General features: G+C 36.2%; 1 protein-coding gene across 1 annotated transcript in view; it reads left to right on the forward strand.

The window, feature by feature from the left end:
• The window catches only part of TMPRSS12 (transmembrane serine protease 12), a gene marked incomplete at both ends in the record, with an annotated part of 36160 nt that extends 20021 nt beyond the window's left edge, over positions 1-16139 (forward strand). The window contains 2 exons of the mRNA XM_082850580.1: positions 11949-12091; positions 15888-16139. Of these exons, the coding sequence (XP_082706706.1) occupies positions 11949-12091; positions 15888-16139 (395 nt within the window). The remainder of the gene's footprint in view (positions 1-11948; positions 12092-15887) is intronic.
• Positions 16140-19518: the final 3379 nt, after the last annotated feature.

Below are 19518 nucleotides of genomic sequence, written 5' to 3' on the forward strand. Positions count from 1 at the left end.
AAAAAAATCAAGAAAGGAGAAATAAGAAGCATAAGAAAAATAAAACTATATAAGGCATTAGAAACAAGCCCAAATACATCCATAATCATAATAAATGTTAATGGACCACATCACTAGTTAAAATAAAGATAATCAGATTAGGAAGCAGGAAATTCAGCTTACTTTAGCAAGCCATACTTAAAATGTAACAATATGGAAGGATTGAAGTAAAACAATAGGAAAGAAATATACCAAGCAAATTCTAACTAAAAGAAAGCTGGTATTGCTATACAAACAGCAGACAAAATAGACTTTAAGATAAAAGAATTATTAGGGGTGAAGAAGGTCATTATATGTTTAGAAATGATTCAACTCACCAGGAAGATAGCACAGTTCTAGACTTGTGAGGCTGATAACTAGGACCCAGATAATAGTAAAGAGAAATAGATAGAACTGTATGGCAAACATTATAACTTCCCTATGATAGGAGGGAATTTTAACACAACTCTCTTTTTTATTATTGGCATATTAAGCAGATGAAAAATTAGTAAAGATTTATAATGCTTGAAGTAGGAGGCTTGATTTAATAGCCAAATCAGAAAATTCTGCATCCCAAAATCAGAGAATTTCATCTTTTCAAGTACAGGTGGAAACTTTATAAAAATTGACCACTTACTAGGCCATATAGCAAATCTCAAAATTCAAAGAATAGGTAATGTACAGACTATATACTCTGATTACAATTATTTTAGCAATAAGAGAGATGGGAATTTTGGCTATGATGGAATAAGGAGTTGGAAAATCCTCTTCCCCCAATGTAAGTATAAAATGGACAAAAATTGTCAAAAGCAACCATTTCAGAGCCCTGGAAATCAACCAAAATGCACAATAAATTGAAGAGTATTTGTTTATTATAAGCAGCTAGAAATTTGGGTAAAAAGAGGAATTTGTAGTTTTCTTGCTTGTGGCTGCTCCTAACTCCCCTCTCAGATCAATCAGTGCAGTAGTTTTACCAGGATCATGAGGAAAAAGGATCTTGGTACCAGAGGAGATGGACTTGATTTAGAGCAGTAGTTGATAATCCAGTCTAGCAGCACTGTCAATAAAAGTAGTAGACTCAAAAAACTAAATAAAATTTTTAAAAATAAATTTAGGGCTTCCCTGGTGGCGCAGTGGTTGAGAGTCTGCCTGCCGATGCAGGGGACATGGGTTCGTGCCCCGGTCCGGGAAGATCCCACATGCTGCGGAGTGGCTGGGCCCGTGAGCCATGGCCGCTGAGCCTGCGCGTCCAGAGCCTGTGCTCCGCAACGGGAGAAGCCACAGCAGTAAGAGGCCCAGGTATCGAAAAAATAAATAAATAAATTTTTAAAAAAGTATTAGACTCAGCAAGAGATGAATGGGGGAAACCCACAGCTCTGCTGTTCTGGGATTGAGGTCCTAGATGCAGCCAGGAGTGGAACAGTCAGAAATCTGACAGGAAGAACCTGAAAATGAGACAGCTATAGAATGGCTAGATAAGCTCTCCAAACATCCTTGGCTTACTGGGAAACATATATGTATACATGTGTGGGAAAAAATCTGAGACAGCTTACCATAAAGTGAAAACCAAGGTAGATTTGAAATCTGACTGAACTTTGAATGCACTCCCCAACCCACACACAGATCCATCAGCAGAGGATGAAAGTTTAAATCATTAACTGACCAGTAAACTATGCAGACACATGGGAAAGCTCTATGAAGCCAGGTTAAAAGGTAAAAATCAGAATTAAAAGGGACTTCCCTGGCAGTCCAGTGGTTAAGACTCTGCGCTTCCAATGCAGGGGACATGGGTTTGATCCCTGGTCGGGGAACTAAGATCCCACATGCTGCAAGGCATGGCCAAAAGAAGTTAAAAAAAAAAAAATCAGAATTAAAAAACTGAGCAGAGACATCAACAATCACGCAATGTGGGGGAGACAGATTACACAATTTAGGTCCAGGCAAGTTATTTTAAAAATTACAACAATATTGTTGAAAAGGGAATCAAAACCCAGAGTTGTTGCAATACATTAATCTAAAATGTCCAGTTTAACAAAAATATTGTAAGACATCATAAAAAACAAACAAACAAAAAAAACCCCACTGACATATACTCAGGGGAAAATAGTAGTCAATAGAAACTGACTCTGAATAGGTTTAGATGTTGCATACAGCAGACGAAGATTTCAAAGAAGCTCTTTAAATATGTTCAACAAGTTAAAAGAAATTATTGTTCAAGGAATTAAAGAAAAATGTGATGACAATGACTTACCAAATGGGGAATGTCTGTGGAGAAATAGACAATTTTAAAAAGAACCAAATGGAAATTCTAGAGATTTGAGATGGCACAAGAAAGAATCTGTGAACTTAAACTACAGCAATAGAAATAATCTCATCTGGAGAAAATAGAGAAAATATTTTTGAAAAAAAACAGACACTCAGAGACCTGTGGCACAACACCAAATGTACCAACATACATATAATGAGATTTCTGGAAAGGGAGGAAAGGAAAAATGGGGAAGAAAAAATATTTGAAGAAAATATGGCCCCAAACTGCCTAAATTTCATGAAAAAAACCCTTAATTTATAAAAGAAGCTCAATAAACCCCAATTAAGATTAAAAAAAGAGATCCACACCTAGACTCATTGTAGTCAATAAAAGATGTGCAAGACCTGTATACTGAAAGCTACAAAACATTACATACAGAAATCAAAGAAGACCTAATAAATGGAAAGACATACCACATCCATGGATTCGAAGACTCAATATTGTTAATATGGCAATTATCCCCAGATTGACCTATATATTCAATGCACTCTCTATCAAAATCCCAGCAAGGTTTTTCATACAATTTGACAAGCTGATCCTAAAATGTATATGGAAAGGCAAAGAACCTAGAATAGCCAAAAATTTTTGAAGAACAACAAAGCTGAAAGAGTTACTCTACCTAATTTCAAAATATACTAAAAACTATAGCCATCAAGACTGTATGGTATTGGTTTGTTTTCTGGTAGCATCTTTAGAATGTTCTATATATAGTATCAGGCCACCTGCAGACAATGACAGTTTTACTTCTTCCTTTCCAATTTGGATTCCTTTTATTTTTTCTTTAATTGCTGTGGCTAGGATTTCCAAAACTATGGTGAATAAAAGTGGCAAGAGTGGGCATCCTTGTCTTGTTCTTGATCTTAGAGGGAATGCTTTTAGCATTTCACCATTGAGTATGATGTTAGTTGTGGGTTTGTCATATATGGTCTTTATTATATTGAGGTATGTTTCCTCTATGACCACTTTCTGGAGAGTCCTTATTGTAAACTGATGTTGAATTTTATCAAAAGCTTTTTCTGCATCTATTGAGATGATCATATTGTTTTTATTCTTCAGTTTGTTACTGTGGTGTATCACATTGATTGATTTGTGGATACTGAAAAATCCTTGCATTCCTGGGATAAATCCCACTTGGTCATGGTGTATAACCCTCTTAATGTATTGTTGGATTCTGTTTGCTAGTATTTTGTTGAGGATTTTTGTATCTATGTTCATCAGTGATACTGGCCTGTAATTTTCTTTTTTTGTGATATCTTCATCTGGTTTTGGTATTAGCGTGATGGAGCCTCACAGAGTGAGTTTGGAAGTGTTCCTTCCTCTGCAAGTCCCTGGAATAGTTTCAGAAGGACAGATGTTAACTCTTCTTTAAATGTTTGGTAGCATTCACCTGTGAAGCCATCTGGTCCTGTACTTTGGTTTGTTGGGAGTTTTAAAATTACTGATTCAATTTCAGTACGGTAATTCAGATTTTCTATTTCTTTTCGGTTCAGTCTTGGGAGATTGTACCTTTCTAAGAATTTGTCCATTTCTTCTACGTTGTCCATTTTATTGGTGTATAGTTGCCTGTAGTAGTCTCTTATGATCCTTTGTATTTCTGCTGTGCTGGTTGTTTAAAAATAGCACAGAGATCAATGGAACACAATACAGAGTCCAAAACAAAACCCAACTTATATTTATGACCAACTGATTTATTTACACAAAATTTCTAGAAAAGGCAAACCTACACAGACAGAAATCATAACCATCATTTCCTGAGTGTGGGGCTGGAGGTGAGAACTGACTGCAAATGGGCACGGGAGGAGGACTCTTTGGAGTGAAGGAAGTATCCTAAAATTAGATATGGGGCTTGTATAAATTTACAAAAATCTTTGAACTGCGTGCTTACACTGTGAGAATTTTATGCTATGTAAATTAAACATCAATAAAGCTTTTTAAAAAATGAGAAAAAAACTTTTTCAAACCACACATTTGGAAAATTCAACATATACTGCTAAATAACTCCTATATCAAAGAAGAAATCATAATCATCTAAAATCCTTATAACTGAATAGTAATGTATATACCACATAGCAAAACTTCAGTGCTGCAAGTAAGGTACTACATAAAGGGACACTTAAAGCTTTAGGGACTTCCCTCGTGGTCCAGTGGTAAAGAATCCGCCTTCCAATGCAGGGGACACGGGTTCGATACCTGGTTGGGGAACTAAGAGCCCACATGCCGCAGGGCAACTAAGCCCACGCGCCACAACTACCGAGCCAGTACACCTCAACTAGAGAGCCCACGTGCTGCAAATACAGAGCCCACGTGCTCTGGAGCCCACCTGCCACAGCTAGAGAGAGAAAACACGCACACCACAACTAGAGAGAAGCCTGTGCGCCACAACGGAAAATCCCACATGCCTCAACAAAGATCCCGCATGCCACAACTAAGACCTGATGCAGCCAAAAATAATAAATAAATAAAATAAAAATAATAAAGCTTTAAAACTTTTAGGTTCAGCCATACAGAAGAGCAAATATTTGACCTAGAATATTCAGCCTAATAAAGAAGAAAGGCTGAATGTTATACATTAAATGTCCACCTTTATAAAGGTTAAAAGAATATTACATGACCCATAGAAAGCAGAAGAAAAGAAATAAAGATAAGCACAACAATTAATGAAAATAAAATAAAATCAGAAAAAAAGAGGACCAACAAGGCCAAAATCTAAATCTTTGAAAAAACCACAAACCCCTGGTAAGATTGATGAGAAAAGGAGAGAAGGCACAAATATAAATAATATTATGAATTAAAAAATAATACTTTAGGGACTTCCCTGGTGGTCCAGTGGGTAAGAATCCACACTCCCAATGCAGGGGGCCTGGGTTTGATCCCTGGTCAGACAACTAGATCCCGCATGCCACAACTAAGAGTCCACATGCCACAACTAATAAGTCCACATGCTGCAACTAAAAGATTCCACATGCCGCAAGGAAGATCCCACACGCCACAACTAAGACCCAGCACAGCCTAAATAAATAAATAAATAATTTTTTAAAATAATACTTTAAACAATGTTATGCTCTCAATTTTAATACTTAAACAAAATGGATAAATTCCTAGAAAATTCTAACTAACCCAAACTGACTAACTAAATAAGAATAGTCCTTTAAACAGTAAAAGAACTTAATCCGTAATTAAATTTTTTTCAAAAATAAAACACCAGAACTCAGAACAAGTGAGTCAACCATAATTACCAGCAATTATTTAAGTATTATATAAATATCTTCATAAAGAATCCAAAAAAAGAGAACATACCCCGACTCAGTGTATGAGGATAATAATCATCTTGATGCCCAAATTAAGTAAGTATAGTACAAGAAATGCCAGTATCATAAATGTGGACATTCCAAATTATTAGCACACCAAATCTATCAAGAATAGTATAAACAAAAAATTTAATTAATTAATTAATTTTAAAAAACAGTAGTATAAACAGAATTCCACATAACCAAGGTGAGTTTAACTAAGGCAGGGGTCCCCTACCCCTGGGCCACAGGCTGGTGCCGGTCCGTGGCCTGTTAGGAACCGGGCTGCACAGCAGGAGGTGAGCGGCGGGTAAGCGAGCCAAGCTTCATCTGTATTTACAGCCGCTCCGCATCACTCACATTACTACCTGAGCTCCGCCTCCTGTCAGATCAGCGGTGGCATTAGATTCTCATAGGAGTGCAAACCCTACCGTGAACTGCGCATGCTGAGGGATCTAGGCTGCGTGCTCCTTATGAGAATCTAACGTTTGATGATCTGAGGTGGAGCTGAGGCGGTGATGCTAGCGCTGGGGAGCGGCTGCAAATACAGATTAGCAGAGAGGTTTGACTGCACAGAGACCATAATAAATCAATTGCTTGCAGACTCATATCAAAACCCTATCATGAATGGCAAGTGAAAACAAGCGTAGGGCTCCCACTGATTCTGCATTATTGTCAGTTGTATAATTATTTCATTATATATTACAATGTGATAATAATAGAAATAAAGTGCACAATAAATGTAATGCACTTGAATCATCCCGAAACCATTCCCCCCACTGCTTCCGGTCCATGGAAAAACTGTCTTCCACAAAACCGGTGGTCCCTGGTGCCAAAAAGTTTGGGGACCACTGATCTAAGGAATTCAGGGTGGTTTAATATTAGAAGTTTCTTAATGTAATTCACCATATTAACTGATTAAAGGATTAAAAAATACCCCATGATTATCTCAATAGTGCTGAAGAAACACTGTTAAAAACTCTTAAGTCTGGACATAGAAGGAAACTTTCTTAACCTGATAAAGGTTATCTACCTCTACAGCAAACATCATTACTACAGAAAAACATTTCCTTTAAAATCAGCAGTGATTTCCCCCACTATCACCACTTTTATTCCATATTTAGTAGAGCTTCTACCAGGTACAGAAACACGAGAAAAAGATGCAGAAGACATATGACTTAGAAAGGTAATAACAAAACATTCATTATTCGCAGATGATGTCATTATATTAAAAAAGAATTTATAATCCACTGGAATTAAGAGAGTCTAGTAAAGTGGCCAGATATAAAAGCAATATACCAAAATCTATTTCATTTCTATACACTATCAGTAGTTAGAAAATGTAATTTTAAAAGTAACAGATGTCACACCCACAAGGATGACTTATCAAAAAGTTAGACCAAAAAAAAAAAAAAAAAAGTTAGACAAGTGTTGATGAGGTTGTGAAGAAATTAGAACTCTCATACATTGCTAGTAAGAATATAAAATGGTGCAGCTGCCTTGGAATACATTTTGGCAGTTTTTCAAAAATTTAAACATATAAATTACCTTATGACTCAGCAATTCCACTCCTAGGTAGATACCCAAGAGAAATGAAAACATATGTCCACACAAAAACCTGTATTTGAATGTTCACAGTAGCATTATTCATAATAGCAAAAAAAAGAATACTATCTAAATGTCCATCAACTGATAAATGGGTAAACGAAATGTGATATATTCATACAATGAAATATCATCCAGCCATAAAAAGGAATGAAGTACTGATACCTGCTACAATCTTATGCTAAGTGAAATAAGCCAGACACAAAAGCCCACATATTGTGTAATTCCATTTATATGATGCCATGTCCAGAATAGGCAAATCATAGAGACAGAAAGCAAAGCAATGGTTAGAAATAAACTATAAACAATGAAATTAAACTATAAATCAATAACAGAAAGATAGCTGGAAAATTTAAAAATACATGGAGATTAAACTGGATAATAGTATTGGACCAGTGTTAAATTTCCTGATCTTGATAAATGTACTGTTGTTATATAAAAGAATGTCCTTGTCCTTAAGCAGTACACACTGAAGTATTTAAGGGTATAGGGGCACAATGTCAGCCATTCACTCTTAAATGATTCAGAAAAATTTATACACATACACATAAAAATGATAGTGCAGTGTGACAAAAAGTAAACAATTGGTGAATCTGAATAAAGGGTATTAGACAATTCTTGGTAACAAAAGATAATGGAAGTCAACAAATACAATAATACCAAAATGATTAGGTAGCTAAAAACAAATCTAACAAAAGATTGCAGGCCTTTTATAGAAAAAAATCCTGAAACGTTTAAAAAAGACATTAAAGAATATCTAAGTAAACGAAATGGTATAGTTTATGCCACAATAGGAGGACTCAGTTATCAGAAAGATGTCAATCTATATTCCCTAACACCATATACAAAAAATAAACTCAAAATGGATTCGAGACCTAAATGTAAGACTGGGCACTATAAAACTCTTAGAGGAAAACATGGGAAGAACACTCTGACATAAATCACAGCAAGATCTTTTTTGATCCACCTCCCAGAGTAATGGAAATAAAAACAAAAATAAATGGGACCTAATAAAACTTCAAAGCTTTTGCACAGCAAAGGAAACCATAAACAAGACGAAAAGACAACCCTCAGAATGGGAGAAAATACTGCAAATGAATCAACGGACAAAGGATTAATCTCCAAAATATATAAACAGCTCATGCAGCTCAATATTAAAGGAACAAACAACCAAATCCAAAAATGGGCAGAAGACCTAAATAGACATTTCTCCAAAGAAGACATACAGATGGCCAAGAAGCACATGAAAAGATGCTCAACATCACTAATTATTAGAGAAATGCAAATCAAAACTACAATGAGGTATCACCTCACACCAGTTACAATGGGCATCAGCAGAAAATCTACAAACAACAAATGCTGGAGAGGATGTGGAGAAAAGGGAACCCTCTTGCACTGTTGGTGGGAATGTAAATTGATACAGCCACTATGAAGAACAATATGGAGGTTCCTTAAAAAACTAAAAATAGAATTACTATATGACCTAGCAATCCCACTACTGGGTATATACCCAGAGAAAACTGTAATTCAGAAAGACACATGCACCCCAATGTTCACTGCAGCGCTGTTTACAATAGCCAGGTCATGGAAGCAACCTAAATGCCCATCAACAGACGAATGGATAAAGAAGTTGTGGAACATATATACAATGGAATATTACTCAGCCATAAAAAGGAACGAAATTGAGTCATTTGTTGAGACGTGGATGGATTTAGAGACTGTCATACAGAGTGAAGTAAGTCAGAAAGAGAAAAACAAACATCGTATATTAACGCATGTATGTGGAACCTAGAAAAATGGTACAGATGAACTGGTCTGCAGGGCAGAAGTTGAGACACAGATGTAGAGAACAAATGTATGGACACCAAGGGGGGAAAACCGCGGTGGGGTGGGGATGGTGGTGTACTGAATTGGGCGATTGGGATTGACATGTATACACTGATGTGTATAAAATTGATGACTGATAAGAACCTGCAGTACAAACAAACAAACAAACAAACAAAAACCAACAAATACTAAAAAAAAAAAAAGTTCCTCCAGAGATAAAACTATCAAGTTGGATGTGTCTTCCAGATTTTTCCTCTATAAAAATGATCATATATTATCATCATTTCCATAAACAGAATCACACAGACTGTTCTGAATTACTATTTCATGTGATATCAGGGACTTCCTTCCATGCAAGGGTGCGTTTCTACTGTTGTTGGCTTTTTTTAAAATAAATTTATTTATTTATTAAAAAAAAAAAAGAAAGATGTCAATTCTATCTGAAAAACTGAAAAGCACCAGGTTACGATAAACCCTAACATGAGTGTTAAGACAATGAAAAAGTTCATTCTAAAAGACCTAAGAATAGCCAAGACACTCCTATGGAAGAGAACAATGTTGGAGAAGTTGCCATCCAGAAATCAAGGTTTATTCTAAAGCTATGGTAATTGATCAGTGTTGTATTTGTGCAAGAATATTCTAAGTGACCAGTGGAACAAAATGGAAAACCCAGACATCTACTTCTGGGCTCTCTCTCCTATTCACTTTGAAAATCTCTGGTTATTTTGAATAGCCCTATACCAATACCACACTGGATTAGTATTGTTCATAAATTGGGTGGTAGATTTACACGTGTTCATTTCATTATTGTATTCTATAACTTATATGTTATATATATATATTTTTTATATACAGCTAGTACTACTTCAATTATTTTTTTAAAAAGTGCATTGGGCTTCCCTGGTGGCACAGTGGTTGAGAGTCCGCCTGCCGATGCACGGGACGCGGGTTCGTGCCCCGGTCCAGGAAGATCCCACATGCCGCGGAGCGGCTGGGCCCGTGAGCCATGGCCGCTGGGCCTGCGCGTCCGGAGCCTGTGCTCCGCAACGCGAGAGGCCACAGCAGTGAGAGGCCCGTGTACCGCAAAATAAATAAATAAATAAATAAAGCGCAGAAAGGCTGGCCTCTAGGAGCCTTGATCCAGGAATCTGGATGCCATTAGACATATTTAATTTCTATTTCCTATTGCTATTCTCTCTGTATGTTGACTTTACTTTCTCAGGCTGCCTGTCCTCATAAGTCTGGAACTATGGCTGCAGACTGATTTGAATTTATAGCTAAACAGTCATGTGACTAGGGTGAAACAGATTCTTCTCTGGAAGCTCCAGTTTAAAAATGCTGGATAAACATACTGCGTGAGAATATGCCATTCTTGAAAATATTGGTGTGTGGAAGAAAGTTTCATATTTACAGCCAACATTACAGCCATACTGGAAATAAGTGAAGAATATTATTAATAATCTTTGATTTAACATTTTTATTAAAACATTATAACAATAGTGCAGAATATTTGAAAAATAGATGGGGAAATATATAATCCCACTATCATTAAATAAGTTACAAATGATTTTATATGCTTCCTTTCGGTCTTCTCTACATAATTGTATATAGCTGTCATAATAGCCTGCATTCTATTTCATGTACTTATTTTTCACTTACGATATTAAAGGTATTTCTATATTGCTAAAATAAAATAAAATTAAAATGCTGGATAAGTATTCCAATTGGCTAGCTTTATACCAAATATAGTCACCTCTAGACCAATCAGCACAACCAGGAGAATGGAATTCTGTGAATGGAACAGTTGGGTCATTTACCCACTTGCAGCTAAGGGTAAAATGTCTATTACTTGAAAAGCTAGGGAAGAATGTGGGGCACACAAAATATTCAGCTACCACATGTGACACCTGTAACTCTGAGACAGGCTGATGAGAAGAGATGCTGCTGTTACAGTAGCTTTTCTATGGATAAACCTTAAAATGATCTGTCCTTTAATAGTACCTAAAGTGTTCTTATATTTTCCTATCTTTTCTGTAGCAAAGAACCACTTTATGTTCAGGAATTAGCAGGGAATTTAGGGGAGTGCATGAATTAAAAATCTGTTTTATTTTCATATTCAACATCCTTCAAGACTTTAGCATCATTAAAAATTCAATTAAAATTATTCACAGCTTACAACATAAGAAAGATAGACCTCAGCATTTACCTCTTTCGCCCTTGACAATTTTTATATAGTTTTACTTTGTAAAAGCTATAAATACTGGTGGCGCAGTGGTTAAGAATCCACCTGCCAATGCAGGGGACATGGGTTCGAGCCCTGGTCCAGGAAGATCCCACATGCCGCGGAGCAACTAAGCCTGTTCGCCACAACTACTGAGCCTGCACTCTAGCGTCTGCGAACCACAACTACTGAGCCCGCGTGCCACAACTACTGAAGCCCACGCACCTAGGACCGTGATCTGCAACAAGAGAAGCCACCACAATGAGAAGCCTGCACACCACAATGAAGAGCATCTCCACTCGCTGCAACTAGAGACAGCCCGTGTGCAGGAACAAAGACCCAATGCAGCCCAAAATAAAATATAAATAAATAAATACCCTTTTTTAAAAAAAAAAAAAAAAGCTATAGATCCTGCTGTGAGACCTCCAGGAAATACAAGACAGCAAAGGTAACAAAAGTAACCTGAAATTCCTACTATCTAGAGATAACTGTCATTAAGATTTGGTGAACTTTCTTTCACAGTCTTTCTAGGCATACATACGTACATACATACATGGATACAATTTTACATAATTGTTCAATCAGGCACTATGGAAAGAAAACTTGTTCATCAGGAATACTTTATATTGCTGTCAAAATGTCTGCTCTCCAAAATAATTTATTGGTATTTTTTTGTTAATAGGTAATATTACAAAAAAATTACATGAAGCAGAAGTGCATTATATTTCTCCAAGTTTTTGTAATTCTGACAAGAGTTATGGGGATATAATCCCTTACACTTCATTTTGTGCAGGTGATGAAGATGGAGTTGTTGATACTTGCAAGGTAAGACCAAATAATTTTCCTTAGAAATACTTTCTAAAGACAGAACGGAACTTGAACAAGTCCTTTGATCACTTTCTGGTGAAGTCTTAATTCTCAAGTCTAAATTGTTTTTCTCCTTTTTTAACTATTCCAACAATCCAAATCGTCTTGCTTGCCTGATTCCTTGGTTTCTACAATCATGGTCAACCTTAATCAAAATTTGCCTTGAATCTTTTTTTCCATTACCACTTTTATTGAGATACAATTTACATATATACAATTCACCCATTTAAAGTGTACAACCCAGTGGGGTTTTAGTATATTTATAGAATAGTGCAACCATCACCATAATCTAATTTTTAGATCACTTTTGTCACCCCCCGCCCCTAAAAACTCTACTCATTAGCAGTCACTCCCCATTCTCCTCTCACCTACCCCTAGCCCTAGGCAACCACTAATATGTAGAGATTTGCCTATTCCGGAAATCTCATATGAATGGAATCATTCAATTTGTGGTCTTTTGTGACTGGCTTCTTTTACTTAGCATAATGTTTTCAAGGTTCATCTCTATTACAGCATGCATTGATATATTGCCAAATAATATACCATGGTGTGGATATGCCACATTTTATTCATCCATTCATTCGCTGATGGACATTTGAGCTATTTCTACTTTTTGGCTTTTATGAATAACGTGGCTATAAACCTTTGTGTATGTTTTTATGTGTAGGTTTTTTTGTTTTTGTTTTTGTTTTTTGCGGTACGCGGGCCTCTCACTGTTGTGGCCTCTCCTGTTGCGGAGCACAGGCTCCGGACGTGCAGGCTCAGCGGCCATGGCTCACGGGCCCAGCCGCTCCGTGGCATGTGGGATCTTCCCCATCTGGGGCACAAACCCGGGTCCCCTGCATCGGCAGGCGGACTCTCAACCACTGCGCCACCAGGAAAGCCCATGTGTAGGTATGTTTTTATTTCTCTTGGAAATTTCACCTAGGGGTAGAACTGCTGAGTCAATGTTTAACATTTTGAAGTACTGCCAAACTGTATTCCCAAGTGGCTGCACCATTTTACATTTTTACCCAGCAACGTATGAGAGTTCTTTTTTTGTTTGTTTGTTTTGGAGTACAGTTGATTTACAATGCTGTGTTAGTTTCAGGTGTACAGCAAAGTGAATCAGTATACATATACATATATCCACTCTTTTTTTTTTTTTAGATTATTTTCCCATATAGGCCATTACAGAGTATAGAGTTCACAGTGCTATACAGCAGGTTCTTATCAGTTACCTATTTTATATATAGTAGTGTGTATATGTCAATCCCAATCTCCCAATTTATCTCTTCCCACCTTATCCCCTGGTAACCATAAGTTTGTTTTCTACATCTGTGACTCTACTTCTGTTTTGTAAATAAGTTCATTTGTGCCCTTTTTTTTTTAGATTCCACATATAAGCGATATCCTATGACATTTGTCTTTCTGTGTCTGACTTACTTCACTCAGCATGACAATCTCTAGGTCCATCCATGTTGCTGCAAATGGCATTATTTTGTTCTTTTTTATGGCTGAGTAATATTCCGTTGTATGTATGTGCCACATCTTCTTTATCCATTCATCTGTCAATGGACACTTAGGTTGCTTCCATGTCCTGGCTATTGTAAATAGTGCATCAATGAACATTGGGGTGCATGTATCTTTTCAAATTATGGTTTTCTCTGGATATATGCCCAGGAGTGGGATTGGTGGGTCATAGGGTAGTTCTATTTTTAGTTTTTTAAGGAACCTCCGTACTGTTCTGCATAGTGGCTGTACCAATTACATTCCCACCAACAGTGTAGGAGGGTTCCTTTTTCTCTACACCCTCTCCAGAATGTATTGTTTGTAGATTTTTTTGACGATGGCCATTCTGACCAGTGTGAGGTGATACCTCATTGTAGTTCTGATTTGCATTTCTCTAGTAATTAGTGATGTTGAGCATCTTTTCATGTGCTTTTTGGCCATCTCAACAATGTATGAGAGTTCTAATTTCTCCACATCCTTTACAGCATTTCTTACAATCTATCTTTTTTTAATTGAAATATAGTTGATTTACAATATTGTATTAGTTTCAGGTATACAGTAAATTGATTCAGTTATATATATATTTTTTCAGTTATATATATTTTCTATGTCTGTGAGTCGTGTTTCTGTTTTGTATATAGATTTATTTGTATTATTTTTTTAGATTCCACATATAAGAGATAACATATATATTTGTCTTTCTCTATCGAGTTACTTCACTTAGTATGATATTCTCTAGGTCCATCCATGTTGCTGCAAATGGCAATATTTCATTCTTTTTTATGGCTGAGTAATATTCCATAGTACATATATATACCACATCTTCTTAAACCAACCATCTCTTGAGGGACACTTGGGTTGTTTCCATGTCTTGTCTATTGTAAATAGTACTGCTATGAACATTGGGGTGCATATATCTTTTTGAATTAGAGTTTCGATAATAGCCATCCTTGTGGGTATCTCAAGGTATCTCACTGTGCTTTTAATTTGTATTTACTTAATGACTAATGATGTTGAGCATCTCTGCATGTGCTTATTAGTCTTTTGTATATCGTCTTTGGAGAAAGGTCTATTCGGATCCTTTGCCCATTTTTATATTGAGTTATTTATCTTTTTATTATGGAGTCACAAGCATTCTTTGCATATTCCAGATACAAGTCCTTTACCACATGTATGGTTAGCAAATATTTCCTCCCATTCTGTGGACTGTCTTTTCACTTTCCTGATGTTATCATTTGTAGCACAAAAGTCTTTGATTTTTTATGGAGTCCAATTTATCTATTTTTTGTTTTGTCCCTTGTGCTTTTTGAATCTTTCTTTATTCCTCTTTTCTTCACTGCTTCTAAATCTACCAGCACATCACTCCCAAACAGTGTCCCATGCTCTGATCTTTTCCTACTCTTTCTGATTTCTGCAATCCAGGGTCTATCTTTCCTGTGTCCTTTTCCTTAAAAATCGTGCTGAGTGAAAGAATCCAATCTACATACTTTCACTTATGAATTGTATTCCTAAGTGAAACATTCTTACCTTCAAAAATAATTATTCAATGCTTACCTTATGTAGAGAATTTGCAAACACCTTAGAAGCACAGTCCTTATACTTTGGGCACTGAAACAGTTATCTCAGCGTCCTTACTGTTTTGAATGATTAACAGTCCTCAGTAAAGGTGTTTCAGTGCATTAACAGTCTTGTATAAACCATGATAGAGATTTGTTATTTGTAATACTATTAAGAGGACTAGCCATTGATTCCTGTTATCCTGCACCAGCCAATGTCAACACTTAGAAAGATGCCATCTCTTGCAAGATGCCAATTTACTCCTGTCCTCTAGTTAGCAAACGACACACACACACATCCCTAAATGAATCCTTTATATATCTTAGTTCTACCTTTCCCACACAGCATTAACAGAAGTATTCTAATAGACAATATTTGCAGTATTTTTCACACTTCCTAAATTACATTTCTCCTGAGTAACTGCACTAAAAAGTTCAAACAATTTGATTTATAGTATTCTGGTTCAAAACTATGCAGGTGCGAAGTTTATCCACCAGCTATATGGTGCCTCTAAACACCAGGCCAGACTGAATACCTCCTGTTTTAGTCAGAATATAAAACTGAAAATCTATGGTTCTTTGTAAGTTGGAGGTATTTTGAAAATATATATATAAATGTATGATTAATGTGATTAATTTATTTCAGCTTTACTGTTGTTTAAGGACTAGTGGAAGTAACTAATACTATTTTGGGACTTTTTTAATAGGGTGACAGTGGTGGACCATTAATGTGCTACTTACCAGAACATGAACGATATTTTGTAATGGGAATTACCAGTTACGGATATGGCTGTGGGCGAAAAAATTTTCCTGGTGTCTATAGTGGGCCATCCTTCTACCAAAAGTGGCTGACAGATCAATTCTACCAGGCAAGCAATGAAGGCATATTTAATATAAATATTCTGCTTGGACAGGTCCTTGTAGCCTTAGGTTCTGTTGTCTTACTAGCAGCTCCATAAAGAAATTCTGAAGAATCTTTATTTTGCCTCATGTCCCTTTCCATGTTCTACATAATGAAAATCATTTATTCTTTTGACAAGTAATTGCCCATTTTAGAGTCCTCATGTGGACATTTTCTGGAATAAAAGGATTGTGACATATTAGATAAGTGATTATAAATTTGACACTGAATCACATGCTTCCTCGATGTATCTTGTTGTACTTTATAATCATACTTTTTCATTTGGAATACCTTCCTAGAGTTTGTGTAAAATATTCAGTTAAATATATACTTTATGTATATAAATGTCAAAATAAAGAGTTAATAATTTTTAAAATGTTCTTTTGTTAAATTAATCAAACCTTATTTTTAAGTTAGATTTTATTTTATTCAAAAACATTTGTTTGTATGATATATATATTTTTGAATCATCATCTTGTTTCTGGTTCTCAAAGGATATTTGAAGAAGTAAGTATTTGCCTGTTTTTCAAATTCTAATTAAAACTATTTAATATTAATACTTCCTTTCCTGTGCCAAGAGAGAATTGTGGTGCAAACATCCCCAAATAATTTACTTTTTATTTAGAAATGTATACTGTGACTTTTTTTTGCAACGTTATAACCTATTTTCTGAACATTATTTTCTTGAAGCCCATGCGAAAGGTCTGTATTTCTTGGGCCCTGGAATTAACTGTGAGCAGAGGTGACAGAAGAGCATGCTGGGAAAGGAGGGATGCCAACCTGGGATTAACTTTATGATGACTAATCTTTAATATGGATTATATAAAACAAAAGAAAAAATTGACTGGTTTAGTATCTACTATTAATCAACTCACATCTCCCTTAAACTTTGGAGAACCCATGTAGTAAGGGAGAAATAATTATTTTCTCATCCTTCCTTTTTACATTCAACCAGCTAAGATCATGTATTTTTGTTGTTGTTTTGTTTTGTTTTGCTTGGCTTTAACCTAATTTCAGGATTTAACTGAAAGCATTAGTTTTCCATCAATTAATTCCCTTGGGGATCATTACTGGTTTAACATTCAAGGGGTAGAAAACTGATTTTTTTTTTTTTTTTTTTTTTTTGCGGTAACGCGGGCCTTTCACTGCTGTGGCCTCTCCCGTTGCGGAGCACTGGCTCTGGACACGCAGGCTCAGCGGCCATGGCTCACGGGCCCAGCCGCTCCGCGGCATGTGGGATCTTCCCGGACGGGGCACGAACCTGTGTCCCCTGCATCGGCAGGCGGACCCTCAACCACTGCGCCACCAGGGAAGCCCTAGAAAACTGATTTTTATAGACTTATGAGCAACACTGAGGGGATACTGACTGTTCTTTCTTGAAGGAGACCCTAGTTTATCCACCAACAAGGTCTTATAAGGAATTAGTTGCTGATGCTTTCATAGCAATCAGTATAATACATTAGTCATTTCCTGTTTATTCTACCTATCATTCAGATTCACTTGATAAGCCCTGGATATTAGTTGATATTAAGAAACTCTTCTAAAATGTATCGACAGCACTGGAGGAAAAACCCTTGCTTTTCACTTCAAAGGTATGTCCGTCCTACTTACTGCTTGGGTCTGCCTTTGTAATCAGGCAGGAGCTACTCTCTGTAACCTCTTACCTCTTCCCCCAGCTTAGTTCACTTATTTCAGCCAACCAGAATTCAGTTATGTAACATTTCTCTCCACCACAAGAGATAAGACTTTGGAATCTAAGTAGACTTTGTTTCAAATTTCTTTCTGTTAACTTGGTCACTGTAAGAGTTTGGACAATTATTAATACCTCCTTGGCACCACTGTTGTGAATGATTAAATAAGTTGATTATATGAAATTCTTGATATATTGAAGGTGTTCAATAACTGGTTACTGTTTTTACTGTTATTATTATCCCATCCATGATTCATACGACCCTTTTCATTATATAGATCATTATGTATTAGATAAATACCCTATTTCTTTCATCTGAAAAACTTACTAGAACAAAGGCCTCATTCTACTTATAAATTCAAATTTTAAATTGTATTATTTTTTAACATAAAAGAAGCAGAGTCACAGAGAGAACTAGTGGTTACCAGTTGGCGGGGGCTGGTATTGCCCTATCCTTCCCAAACTCTTCCAAAAAACTGCAGAGGGAGGAACCCTCCCAAATTCATTCTACAAGGCCACCATCACCCTGATACCAAAAACCAGACAAAGATACCACAAAAAAAGTAAATTACAGACCAATATCACTGATGAACATAGATGCAAAAATCCTCAACAAAATACTAGCAAATAGAATCAACAACACACTAAAAGGATCATACGCCCTGATCAAGTGGGATTTATCCCAGGAATGCAAGGATTCTTCAATATATGCAAATCAATGTGATACACGATTTTACCAAATTAAAGAATAAAAACCATATGTTCATCTCAATAGGTGCAGAAAAAGCTTTTGACAAAATTCAACACCCATTTATGATAAAAACTCTCCAGAAAATGGGCATAGAGGGAACCTACCTCAACATAATAGAGGCCATAGATGACAAGCCTACAGCAAGAATCATTCTCAATGGTAAAAAACTAAAAGCATTTCCACAAAGACCAGGAACAAAACAAGGATGTCCACTCTCGCCTCAATTATTCAACACAGTTTTGGAAGTCCTAGCCACAGCAATCAGAGAAGAAAAAGAAATAAAAGGAAACCAAATTGGAAAAGAAGTAAAACTGTCACTGTCTGCAGACGACATGATGCTATACACAGAAAATCCTAAAAATGCCACCAGAAAACTACTAGATCTAATCAATGAATTTGGTAAAGTTTCAGGATACAAAATTAATGCACAGAAATCTCTTGCATTCCTATAACAATGAAAGATCAGAAAGGGAAATTAAGGAAAAAATGTCATTTACTATTGCAACAAAAAGAATAAAATACATAGGAATAAACCTACCTAAGGAGGCAAAGGACCTGTACTCAGAAAACTATAAAACACTAATGAAAGAAATCAAAGGTGACACAAACAGATGGAGAAATATACCATATTCTTGGATTGGAAGAATTGACATTGTGAAAATGACTAAACTACCCAAAGCAATCTACAGATTCAATGCAATCCCTATCAAATTACCACTGACATTCTTCACAGAATCAGAAGAAAAAATTTTACAATTTGTATGGAAACACAAAAGACCCCGAATAGCCAAAGCAATTTTGAGAAAGAAAAATGAAGCTGGAGGAATGAGGCTCCCCAACTTCAAACTATACTACAAAGCTACAGTAATCAAGACAATATGGTACTGGCACAAAAACAGAAATATAGATCAATGGTACAGGATAGAAAGCCCTGAGATAAACCCACACACCTATGGTCACCTAATCTATGACAAAGGAGGCACGAATATAAAATGG

The sequence above is a fragment of the Leucopleurus acutus genome, assembly GCF_964270905.1.
Source record: "Leucopleurus acutus genome assembly, chromosome: 11".
Taxonomy (NCBI): Eukaryota; Metazoa; Chordata; class Mammalia; order Artiodactyla; family Delphinidae; genus Leucopleurus; species Leucopleurus acutus.